Source organism: Oncorhynchus mykiss, chromosome 2, assembly GCF_013265735.2.
Source record: "Oncorhynchus mykiss isolate Arlee chromosome 2, USDA_OmykA_1.1, whole genome shotgun sequence".
In the NCBI taxonomy this organism is placed as follows: Eukaryota; Metazoa; Chordata; class Actinopteri; order Salmoniformes; family Salmonidae; genus Oncorhynchus; species Oncorhynchus mykiss.
In genome coordinates this window covers 43,809,379-43,833,452 of record NC_048566.1, presented here as the reverse complement: position 1 = coordinate 43,833,452, position 24,074 = coordinate 43,809,379, and the positions used below count along the sequence as shown (strand labels likewise).

Sequence of the window (24,074 nt, the reverse complement as noted above, 5' to 3'; positions counted from 1 at the left end):
GATTTCTGTGTGTGGAGTTGAACCCTGGGTTTCTCCTAATGTGGGAAATATAACAGCAGATATGTCTTGATAAAGGAGGGGAGCACTTCCTCATCTTCCTGCAGTCTTTTTTTCTCTCTCTTCAGCTACTTCACCCATTGTTGTCAACTCATTTTGACTCATTACAAGAAGATAGCCCCCCTTTCCCTAGCTTTAGAACAAAAGCTAGGGAAAGGCTGAATTTCAAATGTTTGTTTAGACTTGGTGCCATGACATTGTGTCACACTTTTACCCCCTCTGTTGGCACTGCTGCCCTGGATGTTGACCTTGCTTGGCCATCTCAGAGCAGTGGTGTCACGTGCAGACTGTGCTCTAGCCAGATGGTTTGTAGTCAGAGGTAGATACACAGTGGTGTGGTAGGCTTTTCTCTCTCACTGTGTCTGATCTCTTTTTGGAACTAGGAGGTTTTATGTTGGATATTGCACATTAGTGCATTGAGACCATTCAAGCACATTTCTGCATACCGAACCAATATTACAGGGTAGAGGTACACTGAAATAGACATTTTCTGTATGTGGCAGAGACCCTTCAGCATACAGGTAGGGCAAGAACAGATCAGAGCAATAACAGTATTACCGCAATTACCTCGCTAATGTGATCATTAGAACGCTTCCCCCACTCATCAGGCCAAGGAAATGTGGCCTTATTTGTCAGGGTATGATATGTGGCAGCAATATCAACGTGAGAGTCAGTTTTTGGTCACAGGGCTTTGACGAGGCCTTAACCCCATGACAAACAGTCTGTTTTTGGTGTCTGTAGGGACTGGCCACCTAGCCATTGATAGTGTCACGAGTCATAACCAATAATGATGAAACAAATGCCTGGGTGTATTTTGTCAGGTCTGCTTAAGCTCTGTGACTCACTTGTGCTTATTTCTGTGTTTCTGCAGATCCAGTGAGGTGCTTAAATTGACCAGTGAGGAACAAGAGAAGACCCAGAGGTTTCTACTCAGCAGAACCACAGTGTCAGAACGGTCCAGCAGTATGCCAAGCCAAACCCTCATCTAGCTCCCAGTCCACGGTGAAGACCTGTCACAATGGCTCAGGCCGGATGGGAACAGGCTTACTCCGTGATGAGAGAGGATCTATGTTTACCCACATCCTCTATGCTGCTCTGGGGCACATTTTAATTATGTCTTATTTGATCCTCTTGAATGACTTTTGGCCTGCTCATAAAAAAGGTACTCCATTAGATGTTCCCTTGTCCCAGGCATCTCTGCGGCACTGTGGCTAGCCTCATGAGACTGTGTGGCACACTGCTCCCAGAGGCATTCCCTGTGTGTCTGTAAGGCCTCCTCCCCACTCTATGGAGGCGGAGCACAGCCATCCTGCTGATGGTGAGCGATCCGGAAGGAAACAGCAGCCTCTGTCTGCTGAGGCCGCTGAGTCCCCCACAGGGTCCCGTCCACCTCAGCCACAGCAGCCGCCATCCAACCCCTGCCCTGTCCACGTTGGCCAGGGACGCCTCCACCACCGCAAGCCCAAGCGTAGCGACCTGCTCCTCAGGCTTCAGCATCAGCACAAGACCCAAGCAGCAGCATGGCAGCTCTCAACAGATACCCCAGGTCCTTCAGGAGGCAGCATCTCCTCCCCCTCCACCTCATCCCTACAATCCTCCTCTACCCAAGGCCACAATACTCAGGGGGTCCAGTCCCAGCCCAGTCAGGAAGCCCCAGAGGGCAGCCCGTCTAAAAGAGGTGAGAGGAAGCCCCAGAAACTGGGGAAGTATGTGTGCACTTACTGCGGCCGTCCATGTGCCAAACCCAGCGTTCTCCAGAAACACATCCGCTCTCACACAGGGGAGAGGCCTTACCCCTGCGTCCCCTGTGGCTTCTCCTTCAAGACCAAGAGTAACCTGTACAAGCACCGCAAGTCCCACGCCCACCGAATCAAGGCAGGCCTGGTGTCCAGCCGGGATGAGCTGAGCCTGAGTGGACCTGCGATGAGCGCCCCGGGAGAGGATCCCGAGGAGCCTACAGAGGGGGAGAGCACAGACTCTGAGGAGGAGTCGGGTCAGTACAGGAAGGAGAGGTTGAGCAAGCAGAAGAGTAGCAGCAGTTTGGCACTGTTAGAGCAAGAAGAGGGCCAGAGGTCTGACAACTCCCAGGCCGTGAAGCAGAGACTGGCCATGAGGCTGAGTGAGAGGAAGCGTGGCCCCATGGCCTCCCCAGAAGACCCTCCCTCCTCCTCCACCTCCTCCTCACTGGGCCCCAGCAGTAAAGGCAGCCAAGAGTCAGGCTACTTCTCCCTTTCGAGGAGCACTGAGATGAGCCGAGCTGACTCCCAGGTGAGCCCTCCCACCGCCAAAACGTATGCCGAGATCATCTTGGGCAAGTATGGACGGCTTGGAGGGCAGCGCGGTCCCCATCAGCAACACGCCCACTCTTCTTCACCAGGGATGGAGGAGAAGAGCAGCATGCCCTTTAGCATGCCCAAGACGCAGGTCATCGAGCACATCACCAAACTCATCACCATTAACGAGGCGGTAGTGGACACCAGCGAGATCGACAGCGTCAAGCCCAGGCGCTCCTCACTCTCCAGGAAGAGTAGTCTGGAGTTACCCAAGTTCTCCTGCCCCAAAGACCCCTATATGTTTGAGCCTAAGGGAGAAAGCCCAAGCCCCAGTATGGCAGGCCAATCATTCTTTCCCCATGTCCAAGACGTAGACCCATCTGGGGTCCAGAAGTCTTCCTCCTCAGTGCCTCTGCTGAGAAGCCACTCAATGCCCACCTCAGAAGGCCAGGGAAACCACTCCACCACCTCTCCCTGGGGCTTCTGTCGTCTGAGCCACTCCGTTGATGAGCAGCAGGCCGTGGTGGCTGAGATGAGGGTGGGCGGGCAGCACCGTTTGCTGAGGCGCCAGCCCGCCATCGAGATGCCCCTCGGGGCTGAACTCAGCCTGGAGGAGGCTGGCCCCTCCTACACAGTAACAGAAAGTGGCCTAACCAGGAAGCAGCAACAGCAGCAACGCAAATGTCCAAGGCTCTATGAGTGCAAGGCCTGCGGAGTCCGCTGTAAACAAAGGGAGAGTTACGAGGCCCACAGGGGTCTTTGCACAGGCCAGCCAATAAAGGAGCTGGAGAGAGGAGAGGTGGATGGGGCGTGCCGGGATGACCGTCCCCAGATGATGCACTATAAATTCCGGGCACTGGCCATGGCAGTGAGGAAGAGGAGGAAAGAGGAGAGTCTGGAGGAGGATCCTCCTAGCCCTGGGCCTACAGCTGTTGTGACCTGCAGCCATGCAATCACCACTGCAGTGCCAAGCCTGGTGGAGCAGAGTGAGGCCTTTTCAGGTGCTCTCTCACAGGCTGAGCAGCAGCAGCAAGACAGGAAGGGCATCTCTGTCATCCAGCACACCAGCTCCTTCGAGAAGCAGGAAAGTATGTCCATGGAGAGCCAGGAGTCTATGGGGCTCAGAGAGAGCCAGTCAACACTGCAAAAACAGCCGCAGCCAAAATCATCACCCTCCATGTCCCGCCTGGTCCGCCAGCACAACATCCAAGTGCCAGAGATCCTAGTGACGGTGGAGCCTGACGCTGATATGGTGTCAGTGTCGCCCACGGTGACGGCATCCTCGTCCAAGGAGCCAGAGAGAGTGGTGGAGGAGTTCCAGTGGCCTCAGCGTAGCCAGAGTATGGCTCAGCTCCCCTCCGAGAAGCTGCCACCAAAGAAGAAGCGTCTCCGTCTAGCCGAGGCTGCTGCCCAGTCTTCCGGGGAGTCCAGCTTTGAGTCGGTATCGCTGGGGCCCCGGAGCCCCAGCCAGGAGAGCAACATTTCCCACTCACCCAGCCGATCTGCCTCTTTTGAAGACATGGGGGAAAAACCTGCTGAGCCTTCCCCCTGGGGCTCCAGCTGCACCCAGGGCTCCCACATGCTAGCCGTGCCCTCGGGCCCCCACCAACAATATCAACCCCAAAGAGAGATGCGGCGCTCAGCCTCGGAGCAGGCCCCTGCCAGCCCACAGCATACGGACGAGGTTGTGGAGACGAGGAGCAAATCCTTTGACTATGGGTCCCTATCGCCGCAACAGTCTGCATCAGCCTGGAGGGAGAGGAGGAAGTGCCTACTGGTGAAGCATGCCACCCTGGGCGAGCCAGACCACGAGGAAGGGGCCGTGGCCAGCCACTCGGGCAGACCAGGGAGCCCCAAGCCGAGCCCGTCCTACACCAGCCACCTTGCCCTCCACCCAGCTGAAGCCAGCACCTCGAGGCTCAGCCTAGAGGCCATAGGGAAGACTGTGCAGCTGTTCCACCAGCCCCGGATACCCCCATTCCCCATGCAACCAACTGGGCATGATCGGTTCCCTCTTGGCCAGGTAGCCCAACTCCACCCTGTCACTACTGCCATCTCAGATGTCCTCTCCACCCACATCATTCACAGAACCTTCTTACACAAACACCCTTCTCCTCCAACCATACAAGTCCACCCAGGGCAGCTTCACGTTGCAGAATGCTTAGGCCTGCCTCTCCATCCTTTCTCAGCTCTGCTCTCCCTGCAGAACCCCACCGGGGCTGGCGAGACTGTGTACCTCCCTGTTTCCCCTGGGCTCACCATCCAAGTCCCCACACAGCCCCCCATACCCTCCACTGTGGTTCTCCCTTCCCCATCTCCTCAGTCCTTAGTCCCCCTACCCTGCCTCTATCCCCCGCCTGTCATCGCAACGTGCCTGGCGCAGCTGACGCCAGTCGTGTCACTGGTGGTTCCAGTGCGCCTCCAGACCCACATGACCACCTATGCCAGTGCCCTGTACACCACCCTATCCCAGATCTTGGCATCAGCCCGCTCCCAGGAGCCCATCTGCTGCATGGCCATGGTTATCATGGGCCAGCTGGAGCAGGACAAGCTACAGAGGTCCTATCTGAAGATCCCCACCCCGGACTTCAAGAGCTACCTGCCCCTGTCTCTGCCCCTGGAGCTGGGCTCTGTGTCCAGGGAGGGCTACGGGCCACTGGGGGCTGGAGGGAGCAAACGCATGCTCTCCCCTGCAGCCAGTCTGGAGCTTAGCACAGAGGCCCAGCGCCAGCAGAAACGAGTGAAGGAGGAAGAGGAGGAGGAAGAGAAGGTGGGAGAGGAAGAGGAAAATAGGGGTACTGGGGGAGAACCTGAAGCAGGGGAGGATGAAGAGAAAGAGCCGGAGAAGGCACAGATAGGAGTTACTGTGAAAGTCGAGGAGGAAGAGAAGGTACGGGACCCAGAGGGGCACAGGGAAGAGAGGGAGATACAAGGGAAGGCTGAACCTAAGAAAGAAAAGGGGAGGGAGGAGAATGCGAGCCAGGGAGTGAGTGCTTCCTTTGTACCCCAGAGTCCAGAGCGAGCCAAAGCCCCCTCGTATACCAGCCTTCACACAACCACCTCAGTCAGCTGGTGCTACTTGAACTACGTGAAGCCCAACCCGTCTGCTCAGAGGGAGTCACAAACCTCCGTTTACACCTCCTGGAGCGTCAGCATGTACAACCCCAACCTGCCAGGCCTGTCCACCAAGCTGGCCCTGTCCCTGCTGAGCTCCAAGCAGAAGCACAGCTCGGAGACATACACCATGGCCACAGCTCTAACCCCTGCAACAGGCAAGGTGGTCTCTGCCAGCAGCAGAAAGACCTACATTTCAGAGGTAAATATAACAGCAATATTCAATATCTTGGAAAACACAGCATGGGCCAATTAGACCAAAACTATCAAAACCACTGATTTAGTTTTAGTTATGAATTAAATAGTATAATGCATACCCCACAATTCCACAGCTGGAAATCACCAGACACTATGCTGTTATATTATATACTACAACCAAAACATTAAATGTTTGACATTAATTGTTGTTCCAATGTACTGTATATCATCATTGCCAACCACGATGTCAGGGTGCGTTGGTGAATTTGCCTGTGTCTGTCTTTGAGTGTAGGTACATGCTATCCCACCCAGCACCCCCGTCGAAGTGAAGGAGCCACCACAGCAGCCTGAGACGAAGGGGAAGAGAGAAGAGCAAGGGCCCTCCACCTCCAAACAGAGCGAACCTCTCCGCGTCCAAATCTTCGAGGGCGGGTAAGAGAAAGGCCACAGGAGTACTGCATACCTCTCTGATCAGCTAATACTAGTGGATTTGTTCTATGAGCAGATAGATTTTTCAGCAAAATTCATCATGCAGATATTCAACTTTACTGATTGATAAAGGCAAAGGCAGTAGAGATGTAACAAAACAGTAGATGTGAGTCACTGTATTCAGATACGGTAGCCTTACCAGGCAGCACAGAGCTGCCACCAAATGCAGAGTCTCAAAATATAAGGGGAAAGGGAAGGGAAAAAAGGCAGTGACAGTGGAGAATGTTTTACACTTCAATCTCCCAGAATAACAGAGAAACAGGTGAGCTGGCCCCCAGGGACTTAATTTACACCGACAGCAGAGCCTTTCCCATTCACAGCTGGTAGAAAATGTAGATCTGAATGGGGTTGGTATTTGTGCAGTGCAGCAGACAAGCAGAAGGCATCCCTCCAGATTTTGTTTTGATATTCTCATTTGTATCTGTATACCTTCCTCTCAATGACACGAGAGCAACTGAAGTTTAGCTGCTGTACTGTACATACATGTGTAGGAAAGAAGTCACTGTAAGTATCTTGAGTAAAGGCAATATTTGGGTGTGGGGATTGAACAAGGCTAATTGCTGCGAGTTGTGGGTGTCAGTCTTCCCACTGCAGTATCTGCTCTCACTGTTGCCTCTGAGCACAGCTCACAAAGCTGCCTTTCCTGTGGCAGCTGCTACAGTCTAGCCAACAGATAGTGATCTGCCAAGAGCACAGTAAAAGACAGTGTGACAGAGATGGAATTGAAAGGGAAAGACAGAGAGGAAATGGTGGAGAGAGGGAAAAATAGAAGGAACCCTTGAACATTTTTTGTTTCCTTATGACAGACAAGGACGTGTGCGAAAGAGATGGAGACAGAAATACAAACGGATAGGTGTTGATAGAAAGATGTGTGATAGAGAGGTTTTTACAACGAATGACAGATGGACAACATAAGAAGTGCATGTGGGTGGGGGGGGGGTGATTAAGCTTACACAATGCTGTCTGTGGTCTAATTATTGACAGTATTTTAGGATATTAATAATGATTTCTCGTAAAATTGTTACTTATACATTGATTTATTATAACATTTGTGAAGAATGATAATTCCAGCTTTCCATAAATCACCATAATTTTCTAATATAGAGAGCTTGCTTTGTCATAATTATCAAATCTGAAAAATTATAATTCTATATAGTTGGCTCTGAACACATCTACATTAATGTGGATGCTACCATGATTATGGATAATCATGAATAATGATGAGTGATAAAGTTAGAGGCATACAGTAAATATCATGCCCCCCCCAAAAAAATACTAACCTCCCTTGTTATTGGTAATGGTGAGAGGCTAGCATGTTTTTTGGGGCATGATCACAGTTTTCCACTAATGGAATATAAAGGGAAGAAATCTGTTAAATATAATGAAAATAAGTTATTGTGTTTAATACATGCAGATATTATAAATCAGCGTTCCCCAACTGGCAGTTGTTTTACTTGGCTCCCCAATTAAACCTTTTTTATTTTTGGGGGGGTGTGAAAGACTGTAAATCACAAGGAAGTCCGCTGATTTTAATTTTGGTAATCTGTTCCCAAGTATTCCCATGCATAATGGACGGGGAGGCTGTTTGGCTGGATTTAGGACCGTGTGGACACCACAAAGCGGGCAAACAGGCTGTGTGAAGGCAAAGCTTCTGGAAGGCTGGCTGGACCAGCACAGGAGAGTTGAACATAGTGGTGCACGACTCCAGGTTTTTTGGAGTCGACTTCGACTCCTGTGATTGGAGTCGTAGGAGTTGACTCTTGCTCAACTCCCAAAACGCGCTGAAACGGATGCGCACACACATACCTCTTTGTTGCAGAGTCCTACTAGGAAGACTTCATTTGCATTCTAGAGGACTGACATGAGCATGTTGCTGCCCATTTGCCTATGAAAAGGTTATTCTGTTTGAATATAGACGGTGATGTGAAGGAACTCGAATATTTCAGTGATATTTCTGCTGTGTGCCGCCTTGACCGATCCCATGGGATGATGCGGTGCACTCTATGCTGATAAGGCCATTCTTTGCCATGTTCAAGCCCTATTCGGACAGCTATTACTAGATATGTTGGTTTTGTAATTATTATCCTAGCATGTGCCTTATTCCAGAGGAATTCACACAGGATTCGTTTTTCAAAACTGCCCCATGTAATTCTTAATTTTTCGAATTGAATCGGCTCTTATGACGGAAGCCTGCAGATATTTCAACGTCATGTCCAGACGATAATAGGCTACACTGATACTTCATGCTTGGCTTCCAAATGTATAGGTCTCCCCATAATATTTAAATGAATGAATTGTGATCATAATCATTATTTTAGCAATCCATCCATGGTAGACGTCCTTCCTAATAGCAATCCCCCCCATCCTGCTGATTTCAGCTGCTGAACCATATTTGCACTTGACCGTGTTTATGGATGAGAAAGTGAACTTGCTATTTCCAAAAGGTTTAGCAGGGATCCTGCTTTGTGATCTATTTCCTAGGACAGGGCTCTCCAACCCTGTTCGTGACATCAACAGCCAGCCAGGATTTCATTCCTATAGCCTACATATTTTGATTACCTGCACGCTTCTGACTGTCTGCCTGGTGGCCGACATGCCTAACTATGCCTGGCTGTGCCACTTCTCTCTCGCTCTCGCTCTTGCTCTCTTTTTCTTCTGTGAACGATGCAAGAGTTTGTTCTCGAAGTAGACTACAAAAAATGGTGTCCTTCCTTGCAGAAATACTGAATCTTCGGAGTCTTTTCCTAGCGGAATCTAAGCTTGAAACCCAGAAATGGGAGTCGATGGACAAGGAGTCGTCCAACCCAACCACTAGCTGAATATTGGCAGCTGCTGTCGGTGTGTACAGTGCCTTCGGAAAGTATTCAGACCCTTTGACTTTTTCCAAATTTTTGTTAGGTTACATCCTTATTCTAAAAGAAATTCCCCCTCATCAATCTACAGACAATACCCCATAATGACTAAGCCAAAACAGGTTTTTATAAATGTTAGCTAATTTATAAAAATTTCAAAAACTAAATATCACATTTACATAAGTATTCAGACCCTTTACTCAGTACTTTGTTGAAGCACCTTTGGCAGCAATTACAGCCTTGAGTCTTCTGGGGTATGACACTAAAAGATTGGCACACCTGTATTTGGGGAGTTTCTCCCATTCTTCTCTTCAGATCCTCTCAAGCTCTCTGGTTGGATGGGGAGCATTGCTTCACAGATATTTTCAGGTCTATCCAGAGATGTTAGATCGGGTTCAAGTTCGGGCTCTAGCTGGGCCATGCAGGGACATTGAGACTTGTCCCAAAGCCACTCCTGCATTGGCTTGGCTGTGTGCTTAGGGTTGTTTTCCTGTTGGAAGGTGAACTTTCAACCCAGTCTTGAGGTCCTGAGTGCTCTGGAGCAGGTTTTCATCAAGGATCTATCTGTACTTTGCTCCATTCATCTTTGCCTCGATCCTGACTAGTCTCCCAGTCCCTGCCTCTGAAAACACCCCCACAGCATGATGCTGTCACTACCAATCTTCACCGTAGAGATGTGCCAGGTTTCGCTTGGCATTCAGGCCAAAACGTTCAATATTAGTTTCATCAGACCAGAGAATCTTGTTTCTCATTATCTGAGAGTTTTAGGTGCCTTTTGGCAAACTCCAAGCAGGCTGTCGTGTTCCTTTTACTGAGGAGTAGCTTCCGTCTGGCCACTCTACCATGAAGGCCTGATTTGGTGGGGTGCTGCAGAGATGGTTGTCCTTCTGGAAGGTTCTCCCATCTCCACAGAGGAACTCTAGACCTATGTCAGAGTGACCATTCGGTTCTTGGTCACCTCCCTGACCAAGGTCCTTCTCCTCTGATTGCTCAGTTTAGCCGGGCAGTCGGCTCTAGGAAGATTATTTTTGGTTCTAAACTTTTTCCATTTAAGCATGATAGAGGCCACTGTGTTCTTGTACCTTCAATGCTGCAGACAATTTTTGGTACCCTTCCCAAGATCAATGGAAACAGGATGCTCCTGAGCTCAATTTCGAGTCTCATAGCGAAGGGTCTGAATACTTATAAGGTATTTCTCTTTTTTATATCTTATAAATTTGCACCGGAAAAATCAACATGTTTTTGCTTTGTCATTATGGGGTATTGTGTGTAGATTGCTGACGATTTTTGGTAATTTAATCAATTTTAGAATAATGTTGTAACGTAGCAAAATGTGGAAACGGTCAAGGGATCTCAATACCTTCCGAAGGCACTGTATGTGGTGTTGTCTTTTCTCCGAATTGTAAAAGCAAGCAGAGCAGAAACAGGCTAATATTTTGTTGACTAATGTAGCTGGCAAGGTAACTTTTGTTTAATGTAACAGAAAAAAATACTACATTTGTGAATATTCCCAGTGCTAAGCTAGTAGCGCTAGTGTAACTGATATGTAACGTTAGCCAATGTTTCATCACCGATCAACTGAGGTGAATTAAATCTCTAGTAGCTAGCTACCACAGCCAGTTCAGCTCTAGCGTCTAGCCATCTATCAAGTAGAAATATGAGGTGGCTATTATTACTATATTTCTAACAGCTGTTGTGGTTTGTGTGGAAATGTTTTGTAGTCTTTGTTTTGTCTCATTTCAACAGATGTACATGAACAGGGCTAGCTTTCGCCAGTTGGTGTACCATTAGAGAGAGAGCTGGTCAAAAGTTGGTTAATGTTAGCTATTATTTTTTGCCTCAATCATGCTAGACCTAGATCAAACGATTAAACCATGATTCTATTCTTGGATAATATAATTTATAAACGTACACCAAGGTATTTCTTTGTCATGCCTCATCTTACGAGAATCAGATTGTGACAGGGGTCTCAGCAGGGTCAGGCAGCCAGGGAAGACCCAGTCTGTGACAGAGCTGAGATTTTTAGAGATGCTATACTTTATTCTCTCTGTGCAGCAACCACTGGACACACCAGATACTTCAAAGATTGAAACTATTTTAAGGCAGTCTGAAAAACCTCAAGTTGATTATCAACCCTTGGTAAAGTTTGGAAGAGGCTTTTCCCAATGACACAAAACATGTAAAACAAAAATATTAGGAAGACCTAGTGGAAGCTATTGATGATGATTCATGGATTCAGATATGTTTGAATGCCCAGTCATGTTCATATAATCTCAGACATAAATTACTGCAGTTTTAAGACGGTCCATAGGCTATAAGACAGTCCATAGTACTATATGCCAGTGAAACTTAATTACATGCCCTCAGAAGTGTAATTCCTCTGCTGGAGGTGTAAAACTCAAAAGGGGACATATTTGCATAAGTTATGGTCTTGTGAAGGCTGGCTGAATTCTGGCAAAGAGTATGGTATTTTACCTCAGCATGTCTACAGATTCCCTTCTCCCTGTTTTTGTTTGCTTGGAAATGTTGATACTGGAGACTTATCAGAAGAAACTGTTTAACCAAGTATTTATAGGCATTGCCATTAATTTGAAGGTTGGTTATCCTCCCTCAATGTCACAATGGATGGCAGAAATATCAAGTTATGTATCACCAGAATTGATTTATTAAGGGTATACTGGGCACTTTTATAAGGTCTGCATGCCTTATATGTAATGTAGTACTACAAAAGGAGTCTATTGAAAACATGCCCAAGTCAGGGGAGATACCTTTTTTGTCAATCCCTAGCTGCTGGACTGCTCAAACCTGGCCCTAGGGGTCTTCCATCTTGTGGGTTGTCACTCTGGCCTTGGCCTAACACACCCAAAACCAATAATTTATGTTTCTCTAAGATCCTAAAGCTGAGTGGGGTGTGTTGGGTTGGGGCGCTGCAGGGTGTTGGACCCCTAGGAACAAGATGGGGCGACCCAGCTATTTTGTGTGCATGTAAAAGGCGCTCTACAGTACTATTAGGCCTATGAGATTAATTATATGGAGGATTTGCTGTTTCTTTGTGTTAATGTATATTGTGTTGAGAAAAAGTTGCGTTATGTACTTTCGGTGGTGGTCGGGGTTGCAGGCGGCTCGGGCTGGCTGGGCAGTCTGGCAGAAATGTTATATAGATGATGTCTTAAAGACAATCAAGTCTTTGTATTTTTGTTAATTTGTTATGTTATTGGTTAAAGGTGCAACATTGATTATTGCATTTCCTTTGATCTAGTTCAGTCTTATCAATGACTTAAACATATTTAATAATGATCTCTTACCAAGTTTGAAGACTGGGGGCATTTTTGTTTACTTTTTGTTGTTCTAAATAAAGATGGCATATTGGATTGTGTAGAAATGCAGGAAATTAGCTATAGATGGACCACCGACAGGTTATGTCCCCCCACATCTATAACTATCATCAGTGGTTGCTAACAGGGGTTTACAATTTACAAGCCATAAAGTTTTGACCTTAAATGGATAGTTTAGTGATTTTTACATATGTAAATATTTGTTTAAATTGAAAGCAGTCTATGGAAAAGGAGTAATTGCAATCCACACTTTGACTTTCTGAAACTAGCCATTGCAAAGATTTGGCAACATTAGCATTTTGGGAGACCTTTTTTTCCATGCCCAAATCTCAACAAAAAAATACCAATTCATTGAGTAACGCTATCAATTTAAGAGGTGATTTTAGCATGAAATGTGATACATGCTAAACGGGGAAGATTGACTTGGGGAATGGGGAACAGCTGCTGCTCATCAGGAAACAACACAATGACCTAAACAGAATTTAGACATCTGGGAGATTTTTCTAGAAGCACTGTGCTCAAATCCAATTTCCAGGTTGCACAGCAAAAAATACAATATGCTACAGCGGACTTCTCTCTCGGTTCCGTAGCAAACAGATTAACCTAACATAGCGGGCGTAAAATGAACGCCTGAATCTAGATCCCCTACAATGGCCTACATACTGGTCTTGAGGAGAAGGGGAAAAAACTTTTGGGAGGTGCTCTTCTGCACTGTTCAACCAGTCCAGTAAATGTGGAGGAAGAGTTAATATGGAGCAGAAGTCCAATCACAGGCTCTCGTTCCATTTTCCATGAAAACTGGAACTACCGTTTGTTGGGGACTCGGCAGAGGTACTTGACATGCGTTTCTACGGGTTAGTGCCGCTGTTCGTACGGGTGTCCCCTCTTAACACAGCAAAAATATCAAACATGTCTGAACATTTTTGTGATGTCCCAGTCTTAATCTGGAGAATTTAACATCATCCATCAGGGCTCGTTGACCATCTCGCACTATGAGCAGAAGAATGCGCAAATGAGTTTCTGCATATTTCACCCTTCTCTTTAAAACTTGTCTGGGACACTTAAATCTTGCAAATATTGGGGAGCACACAAACACACACACAATGCATGTAGCACGATAGAAACATTCATTCTACCTCTCTTCTCTGTGTTCTCAACCACCACTGCCGTCATCAGAACACAACACACATCACTACTTTCTATAAATACACGGCATGCAGGCAGCTCAGCTCTGTTTTTGTGGTTTTAATGACTTGTATGTTTCCATCCTGATCCAATTAAGTCACGTCTGTGAGAGAGGAGGGACTGACTGGGGGGGGGGGCTCTCTGGAGCACATTAACATTATTCAATTGGAGAAACAGATGCTGTAACATGGCAGGCTTTTTCCTCGCTGTCGCTTTTCTCATAAACTAAAGGAGCCGTGGGCGTCCTCTGTGACAGTGGAACATTGAATTTAATCTCCTTAATCTGCATTTAGTGCAGCTGCAACTGTCTAGTTGCTCTTTACACAGCCACACATACATTTTTATGGAGTAAATACATTGTCACATTTTCTCATTGGCTTGGTGACATAGTCAGCTTAGCTCATTCCACTGTTATCCTGTGAGGTCATGATCAGTGTATTTATCATATTGTATTGTATGAAGTTCAACAGGATGCAGGCTTTACCATAATTCACAGTCACATTCATGACAACCAGAAACAGATTGAAATTGTCCGTGTTAAGGTCATTTTTTCACTTATTTTGTCCTGTTTCTCCTGCTGGGTGTATGCCGTGTGCCTGCACTCACAGTAGTGACTGAAAACACTGTTGCATTCCATCAATGGCATTATCACCATCCGTTGTTGCTGCTTTGAAATTCACAGTCCCCATCTAAAAGAACTATAGGAAGAGTTGTGCTTCGTCACATCTGTTTACTCTTATCAGTTATGCCATTGTACAACTGGGAATGATTTGTCAGCTTCCTTGCAGGAACACCTTGAGTGCCCCCGATTGAAAGGCAGATGTGTGCAGCTTGAGTCTCACTCTGCTGGAAATGTGAGGCAATATTTTTAGCCATGCCACGAAATGTGTCAGTGTGCAGACACAGGCTGTACTGAGTGAATGCAATAGAATGGCACTCTGGAGACTGTTTCTCAGTTGAGTAAGAGTGTGTTCAAAGTACTGTTGTTGCCTCATTGGAAAGCTCAATGCGAATACTGATCTTTATTCATGTTGATCTAGTATACTGTATAACAAATTCTCTATTTAAAGATGAGTGTACATCGAGTTGGGTAGTGCATAGTATTTCCGTAAGCATTAAAAACAACATATAAACTAGTCTTTTATAGAGTAGGGCTAAATGTAGAGTTGGATTTTGTACGTATTGTAGTTTTGGGGCAGTTGGCTAAAGCCAGGCTTCCCTCTCTATAGCTGCTGCTGTTGTTGGCCGAGCCAACAAAACTGAGGATAAAGGTTGGGTTCTCTGTCTACCTGCCTGCCTGCCTGCTATGGGCGTAGACAGGCTGGAGAGAGCGAACTACAGGGGGACATAGAGGAAGCTGGGGTTTAGTGGGGCTAACCCGTTCTGATGTGAAGAGTGCCTTGTGTAGAGTAGGCCCAGGGAGCTATCTTTACCTACTTTTAACTTACTATGCATTTTTTTTAATTACTCACTCTCTTTCCCCCCCACTTCCTCTCCCTCTCCCCCTCTTTCCCATCAGGTACAAGTCTAATGAGGAGTATGTGTATGTGCGGGGTCGCGGAAGAGGAAAGTACGTGTGCGGAGAGTGCGGGATCCGCTGTAAGAAGCCCAGCATGCTAAGGAAGCACATTCGGACACACACGGATCTCCGGCCCTACATCTGCAAACACTGCAACTTCGCCTTCAAAACCAAAGGTGAGAAAGAGAAGGTGTGACCTTTCTACAAACAGATTACCGACCATTTCGAATCCCACCGCACGTTCTCCGCTATGCAATCTGGTTTCAGAGCTGGTCATGGGTGCACCTCAGCCGCGCTCAAGGTCCATAACGATATCTTAACCGCCATCGATAAGAAACAATACTGTGCAGCCGTATTCATTGAGCTGGCCAAGGCTTTCGACTCTGTCAATCGCCATAACCTCATCAGCAGACTCGATAGCCTTGGTTTCTCAAATGATTGCCTCGCCTGGTTCACCAACTACTTCTCTGATAGAGTTCAGTGTGTCAAATCGGAGGGCCTGTTGTCCGGGCCTCTGGCAGTCTCTGGCAGGTGCCACAGGGTTCAATTCTTGGGCCGACTCTCTTCTCTGTATACATCAATGATGTCGCTCTTGCTGCTGGTGAGTCTCTGATCCACCTCTACGCAGACGACACCATTCTGTATACTTCTGGCCCTTCGTTGGACACTGTGTTAACAACCCTCCAGACGAGCTTCAATGCCATACAACTCTCCTTCCGTGGCCTCCAACTGCTCTTAAATACAAGTAAAACTAAATGCATGTTTTTCAAACGATCGCTGCCTGCACCTGCCCGCCCGTCCAGCATCACTACTCTGGACGGTTCTGCAGTCTATCACAGTGCCATCCATTTTGTCACCAAAGACCCATATACTACCCACCACTGCGACCTGTACGCTCTCGTTGGCTGGCCCTCGCTTCATACTCGTCGCCAAACCCACTGGCTCCAGGTCATCTACAAGACCCTGCTAGGTAAAGTCCCCCCTTATCTCAGCTCGCTGGTCACCATAGCAGCACTCACCTGTAGCACGCGCTCCAGCAGGTATATCTCTCTGGTCACCCCCAAAACCAATTCCTCCTTTGGCTGCCTCCCCTTCCAGTTCTCTGCTGCCAATGACTGGAACGAACTACAAAAATCTCTGAAACTGGAAACACTTATCTCCCTCACTAGCTTTAAGCACCAGCTGTCAGAGCAGCTCACAGATTACTGCACCTGTACATAGCCCATCTATAATTTAGCCCAAGCAACTACCTCTTCCCCTACTGTATTTATTTATTTATTTATTTATTTATTTTGCTCCTTTGCACCCCATTATTTCTATTTCTACTTTGCACATTCTTCCACTGCAAATCTACCATTCCAGTGTTTTACTTGCTATATGGTATTTACTTCGGCCACCATGGCCTTTTTTGCCTTTACCTCCCTTATCTCACCTAATTTGCTCACATTGTATATAGACTTATTTTTCTTTATCTTGGCCAGGTCGTAATTGTAAATGAGAACTTGTTCTCAACTTGCCTTCCTGGTTAAATAAAGGTGAAATAAAAAATAAATAAAAAAATAGGCCCCCAAATCATAATACGGCATTCGGTGTCGCTCTGCTTCGTATATGGTTGAGCAGTTTCTTTAACGATTAGCTATACTCCAAGTCGATATTCACACCATAAGAAGGAATTCCCCTTGACCACGTCCACAAATTGGGGAACACAAACATTCTTTCCCATTGACCCCCATAGTAAAAGAGCCAACTTCATAAATGTTCTTATTATACAGAAATAACAATACATGCCGGAAAACTGCTGTGTTGTTCAATGAACATATAACCAGATAAAAACAACATAAGGAAATAGAGCCTGCGAAAAAAGCCATGTGGCTTCAGGCTATTCGACATGGAAAATATGGGATCCGGTTCCCAAGTAGGCCACACGTAAAGTGCATTCAGGAAGTATTCAAACTATTTGACTTTTTACACATTTTGTTACATTAGTCTTATTCTAAAATGATTTCTAAAATGGATAAAAAAAATTAAAAAATCCCCTCAATCTACACACGATACCCCATTATGACAAAGAAAAAATAGGTTTTTAGAAATTGTTGCGAATTTATAAAATAAAAATAAAAACTGACATCACATTTACATAAGTATTCAGACCCTTTAGTCAGTACTTGGGACTTGCACCTTTTGGCAGCGATAATAGCCTTAAGTCTTCTTTGGTATGACGCTACAAACTTGGCCCACTTGTATTTGGGGAGTTTCTCCCATTCTTCTCTGCAGATCCTCTCAAGCTCTGTCAGGTTGGATGGGGAGCGTCGCTGCACAGCAATTTTCAGGTCTCTCCAGAGATGTTCGATTGGGTTCAAGTCCGGGCTTTGGCTGGGCCACTCAAGGACATTCAAAGACTTGTCTCAAATCTACTCCTGCGTTGTCTGCTGAAAAACATCCCCACAGCATGATGCTGCCACCACCATACTTTACTGTAGGGATGGTGTCACGTTTCCTCCAGATGTGACACTTGTCATTCAGGCTAAATAGTTCATTATTGGTTTCATCAGCCCAGAGAATCTTGTTTCTCATGGTCTGGGAGTCTTTAGGTGCCTTTTGACTAACTCCAAGCAGGCTGTAATGTGCCTTTTACTGAGTAGTGTCTTCCGTCTGGCCACTCTATAGTAAAGGCCTGATTGGTGGAGTGCTGCATGGTTGTCCTTCTGGAAGATTCTCCCATCTCAACAGAGAAACTCTGGAGCTCTGTCAGAGTGACCATCGGGTTTTTGGTGACCTCCCTGACCAAAACCCTTCTCTCCCGATTGCTCAGTTTGGCCGGGTGGCCAGCTCTAGAAAGAGTCTTGGTGGTTCCAAACTTCTTCAATTTAAGAATGATGGAGGCCACTATGTTCTTGGAGATCTTCAATGCTGCAGAAATGTTTTTGTACCCTTCCCCAGATCTGTGCCTTGAAACAATCCTGTCTCGGAGCTCTACGGACAATTAGTTCGACCTTCGTGGCTTGGTTTTTCTCTGACATGCACTGTCAACTGTAGGACCTTATATAGACAGGTGTGTGCCTTTTCAAAATCATGTCCAATCAATTTAATTAAAGTTCAAGTTGTAGAAACATCTCAAGGATGATGAACGTAAACAGAATGCACCTGAGCTCAGTTTCAAGTCTCATAGCTAATGGTCTTTAACTGACTTGCCTAGTTAGAAAAAAAAAAAAGAGAAAAAAAATGACGGTGCTAGCAGCCACGTGAGTGAGTGCTAGCTACCTACCGACTGGACCATTATAAGCTAGCCAAAACCAACAACATAAACAAACAGACTATACCAGTAGTGAGTGGAGTTATAAACGGACTACACTAAACAAGTTAAATGTGATGAAAAGTTTAACACACACATAGCTACAGTGCATTCGGAAAGTATTCAGACCCTTTGCCTTTTTCCACATTTTATTACATTACAGCCATATTCTATTTTTTTTAATTTTTTTTTTATCCCTCATCAATCTACACACAATACCCAATAATGACAAAGCGAAAATAGGTTGGTTTTTCTTTGCAAATGTATAAAAATATATGAACCTTATTTAAGAACAAATTATTATTTACAATGATGGCCTACCAGAAGACAGAAGGCCTCATGCGTCATGAAAAGGGGCATGAGGGAAGCCCTACAATATTACTTTTAGTAATGTGAATGTTGAAAAGTAATCTTTAGACATGTTGTACTTAAATGTAATTTTGTAGTTGACTAAAACAAGCAGACAGGAAAATTCAGTTTTAAAAATGTCACGTTTTTGCTGTGAACCAATGGGGTAACCTAGATAACAAGAGGTGGTTTTCCTCACGGGCGGGCTGTGACATTCCATCTAAAAATGACTGGGAAATGGCTTAGGGTTGCAAAATTCAGGGAACTTTCAATTAATTCCCTGGTTTTACAGAAATTTTGGTTGGAGGTTTCTGGATTCCCTCCTGATTCCAGGAATCTTCCAACTGGGATTCTGGAAAAAACAGGGAATTTATTGAAAGTTCCCAGAATTTTGCAAACCTAGCTATGCTCGACTATTTGGTTGTACTCTGGTCTCTCCCCGCACCATCAATTATTCCTCATCTACCCTGCTCCGGTTCAGTCTAATGTGGCTTTGCTGTTCTTGTTTTCCTTGTCTTCATAGGGAACCTTACCAAGCACATGAAGTCCAAGGCTCATGGGAAGAAGTGCCAGTCAATGGGAACGTCTGGGTCTTCACTGGACGAGCCAGAGACCGAGGAAGCAGGTACAATAACATAGGGAGGAAACTTCACCCATCAAACATCTTTCCTCAAACCTGACTCGATAGCTACCCTTGTAGCTATATCTGCTCCTCTAAAGAAACTGGAACTGGGCATGACATGTATGTTGGATATGTAAGGCAGTATGGTGCTATTCTCGTTCCTCTGTCGTGCTAAAGAGAAATTAAAAATATTAAATTAATACATAAAAAATACATGGCCAAATACATTCCATAGAGTCTGTTTCTGGTGTAGGATGGGAGAGATGTACATTGTTGTTTTCAAGGCTGCAGTCCTAGCCTTTAAAGAACAGCATTCCAGACATTCACATCCACCCCCTCTCTGTGCAGGCTCAATGCCACCCATCCCTCTCTCAATCCATCCCGGTAGCAGACTGCAGTCAACACTGAGCCGAGGACAGCCCATTCAAATAACCCTTCCATTCAAAAGCCAGCTGTTAGACTTCATGAATGGAAATAGCAGCACGATTCCATTAAATCAAACCTTGTCCGTCTGCTTGCTATTTATAACATCAGGTTGATAGAATGTTATGTTGGATAGGAAGCCAGCCTGTCCTGGTCCTTGTGCCCATTTCATGTGTTCGTGTGTATGAATGTGTGTTTATATGCAGTGAGCTCCAAGTATTGTGGTAGTGCCCAATTTTTTTATGTTTTGGCTCTGCACTCCACCAATTTGGGTTTGAAATGATATAATGACTAGGAGGTTAAAGTGCAGACTGTCAGCTTTAATTTGAGGGTAATTTCTTCCAAATCTGGGGAACCGTCAGGAATTACAGCACATTTTGTACGTAGTCCCCTCATTTTCAGGGACCAAAAGTATTGGGACACATTTAGTTATGTGTTTTAAAGTAGTCAAAGTTTTAGAATTTGGTCCCATATTCCTAGCATGCAATGATTACATTACTCTACAAACTTGTTGAATGCATTTTAAGTTTTTGATTGTGTTAAGAAATGTTTTTGCCCAATAGTAATGAATGATAAATAATGTATCGTGTCATTTTGGAGTCACTTTTATTGTAAATAAGAATATCATTTTCTAAACACTTATACGTAAATGTGGATTCTACCATGATTATGGATATTCCTGAATGAATCGTGAATAATGATGATTACGAAAGTTAGACACAAGAATTATGCCCCCAAGACATGCTAACCTCTCACCATTACAATAGAATGGGAGGTTAGCGTATTTGTGCGTCTAACTTTCTCACTCATCATTATTCACGATTCATTCAGTACTATCTGTAATCATGGTAGCGTCCACATTAATGTAGAAGAGTTTAGAAACATATTCTATTTTTATTGAAGCTCATAGTCAAATCCAAAGTGCAGGAGTACAGAGCCAAAACAACAACAAATGTCAGTGTCCCAATACTTTTAGAGCTCGCTGTAAGTCCAGAGTGACTTAGATGAACTTCGTATCTGGAGAGCTGAATTGTCTGCTGGTTTTCAGTCTTGCCATTCAATCTGGAACTAGTTTAGACCAAATGTTTCGTATTGGACAGGTTCTGATAGTACCTTCCCGTTTCACTCTGTTTCTGACTGCTTTCTTCCATTTCGTGACTACTGAACACAACTGTGTTAATTTAGGTGTAGCCTGGAGGACTGGAGTTTGGAGAATTGTGTGAGTTTCCCCCTCTTTCTAAGTTTTCCCCTTCTTCTCATCAGGAGGTATTGAAGAGCATTTGTCTGGCTCCGAGGACCAGGATGAGCACCAGTTCTCTGACGTGGATGATTCAGAGGAGGACGATGATGAGGAAGAAGAAGAGTCCTCATCTTGCTCCTCCAACTGCAGTCTGTCTGCAAGGGGGCACTCCAGCAGCAAAAGACAGTCCCAGCAGGGCACGCCTGACCCCTCAGCCCCAGAACCCCAGCCAGCTCCCAGCCCCTGTCCCAGCCAGGATCTCTCTCCCACCCGCAGACTGTGGCCCAGCGGGCATGCTTCCTCTCCAAAAAGCCGGAGGGCACAGTTCTCCCGCCTTGGCTTGGACGCCTCCCCCAGGGCTTTCTCCCCTAGCAGTGAAAGCTGCTCTCCCATCCGAAGCCTTTCCCTCAGACGGAAGCTGGCCTCCCACAACCGACACCTCTCGCCTTCCCCCAAGAGAGGACCATCCCCCATCAGAGCTCTATCCCCCCTGAACCCTATGCGGCCTCTCTCCCCTCTCCGGCCAATGTCCCCTACCCAGTATCGGGTGTTGTGGGCCCAGGCCTCTCCCTCGCCCCTGGGGGTTCAGCATAGACCTCGGAGCTCACCCAGTCGTTTGCCATGGGACATCCCCAGTACGATGGCCAGCGATCGCAGACAGGTGGGCTCAATGGTAAGTTATGCATTTAATTCACTTTCTGATCCTGTAGTTTTTCATGTTATTTTAATCCACAGTTATTCTTGTCAGTTACAAAATGAGATGTAATTAGCCATCCCTCCACATAACTACATTGTCAGTAATGGTCAGTAGTAAACGTAAATCTTATTGCAGACTAATTTCCCTTTTGGTACTAAGCTAACACTCACTATATGAAAATAGCAGAGGCCTAAATACATAACTATGCTATACTTTGTAAATGTACTTTTGATGGTTGATGGTGTTTAATGCCTGCTTGTTGCTTCCCTCCCCTGCATTTTAAAACCTGCATTGTAAGCCCAGTTTAGCCAAAGGCAATGTGAAAACAAGTTCAGTGTTTTGTTCTACTGTGTGAAGTAATAATGTGGTCCTTGCTCCCCCAACAGGAGAGGATAGGAACACCAAGTGAAGGGCAGATTGGTCCAGAGCCCTGCCTGTCATTCCCCCCAGCTTTCCGTCTGTCCCCCAGGGACAGCACTAAAGCCCAGTCCATGGACCGCATCTTCAGCCACCTGCCACTGCACTCACAGCAGGCCAGGGTGCCCTACCTGATGATCCCCATTGGGGGCATTCAGATGGTGCAGGCTCGTCCCCGCTCCCACCCCACTACCCCCACCTCGGCCTCCTCTCCCCCGATGGAGGGGCTTCTACTGGGCCAGACCAGGAGGGAAGCCCCCTGGTGCAGGACCCCCAGAACTCAAGGGCTCAGAACTCCCGAGGACCACTGGTCAGACAGCCAGGAAGTAGTAGGAGCCAGCCAATCAGGGCTGTGCATTCCCAGTTTAACCCCACCCATACGTTCCAAACCCTCCACCTCGCAGCAAGGTAGGATGGACCCAGGGATGATAAACACAAAGCAATACGACAGCTCACACAGCTCCTCCCACTGACACAGGTCTGAGGCAGAGACCAGAGAACGATGGCCCTCACATGGCCAGGCAGGACCATCCCCCTAGTCAGCCAGTCCCCCCCTCCCACACACAGGATTGGACAGCTGTTTGAGAGGCAGGAGCCACCAGGGTTGGGGTCCAGAGCGACTGGTTCAGAATTGGTAGAGGGAGGAGCTAAAGGTGGAGACTCAACCAATCAAGGCCAGAGCACTCCACCCTTTGATACGTCATGCGTCCTTTACGCTTTTTGTTGCTACTCTTGTTTTTGGGTTTTGTATTGCTTTGTTTTTATACAGTTTTCAATACAATTGTTAACTTAAATGTTAGTTCTGCAATATTCAGGTTTGTTATAAAATGCACTTTTTTCTTTTTGACGATTTCTTTAAATCTCTCGATCTTACCTTCTGTATCTCTATTGATACTGCTATCTTAATATATATTTGAATATATGTAAAATAAATATGAATACATTTGTAAATGACCAAAATCTTTAATCAACAATAAATGCACATGTTGTTTTGTCTCTTTGTCCAGTATTACTCAAACTGTAGTTACTTGTGCCTTTTCTGTCTGGGTTTGTGTCTTGAGATGACGACAAAGATAAAAGGCTGTGATATGCACTCTGTGTTTCTAGGAAGGGGGTTCCTGTGTGGCGTGATGACTGTTTGTATCCTTATTAGAGGGATAGTTAAGGGTTAGAGGTAGTTTCGCGAGCCAATGCTAACTAGCTGTACCCGAAGACTTCCAGTCTTTGCACTAAGCTAGTTAGCATTGGCTTGCGAAACTACAGCACCTCTACCTTCATTCATACTGGATGCAGAGACATGAAAATGAATTGCCAAAACCCCAAACTATCCCTTTAAGGCCATTGCATTGATGTCAGGGTATTTTAAAATATGGGATATGAGGTGGTATATTGAAGGAGCAGTGAGCGCTTTGCAAAGAAAATGCACTGAAGTCATATTTTTTTATAAAAAAAGATTTGTCAATGTAATGCCTATGTACAGAGAAGTGCTCCATATTTATTATTTTGTTTAACTATGAAAGTGATTCTTGTTTAAGTTCTTTTACTTTGTATTTTTGGAGGAAAAAAAACATGTCTGTCTTTTTCATAATGTTCTCACAACTTGAAATGGAGATGGACAGGAAGGTCTCTTTAAGATTGGATATGGTACAAGGAGGAACAAGTGCCCTAAAGATTTTCACACACAGCAAATGTTTTGTCTCTGAACCAATAAAAATTGCACCATACTTCTTTGTTTTACTGGTTTTCTTGTTTTTGAAAAATATATCTTTTTTTATAGATAAACTAAAATAACAATTGATTAATCCATATAGAATGCTGCTGTTTGAATTCAAACAAAATAACAATTGGAGTTAAAATCAACAAAAACAAATACATTTGTCGCTTGCTTCGTAAACTAACAGTGAAATGCTTAGTTAACAATGCAGAGAACAACAATCCCAACAATGCAGAGAACAACAATCCCAACAATGCAGAGAACAACAATCCCAACAATGCAGAGAAAATGTTTAAAAT

General features: G+C 45.8%; 1 protein-coding gene across 1 annotated transcript in view; it reads left to right on the top strand.

Moving 5' to 3' along the window:
- The window catches only part of LOC110490306 (transcription factor HIVEP3), a 68,135-nt gene extending 44,350 nt beyond the window's left edge, over nt 1–23,785 (top strand). The window contains exons 2-7 of the mRNA XM_021563622.2: nt 929–5,646; nt 5,935–6,074; nt 15,023–15,198; nt 19,186–19,287; nt 20,971–21,620; nt 22,031–23,785. Of these exons, the coding sequence (XP_021419297.2) occupies nt 1,345–5,646; nt 5,935–6,074; nt 15,023–15,198; nt 19,186–19,287; nt 20,971–21,620; nt 22,031–22,534 (5,874 nt within the window). The 5' untranslated portion in view covers nt 929–1,344 and the 3' untranslated portion in view covers nt 22,535–23,785. The remainder of the gene's footprint in view (nt 1–928; nt 5,647–5,934; nt 6,075–15,022; nt 15,199–19,185; nt 19,288–20,970; nt 21,621–22,030) is intronic.
- Nucleotides 23,786–24,074: the final 289 nt, after the last annotated feature.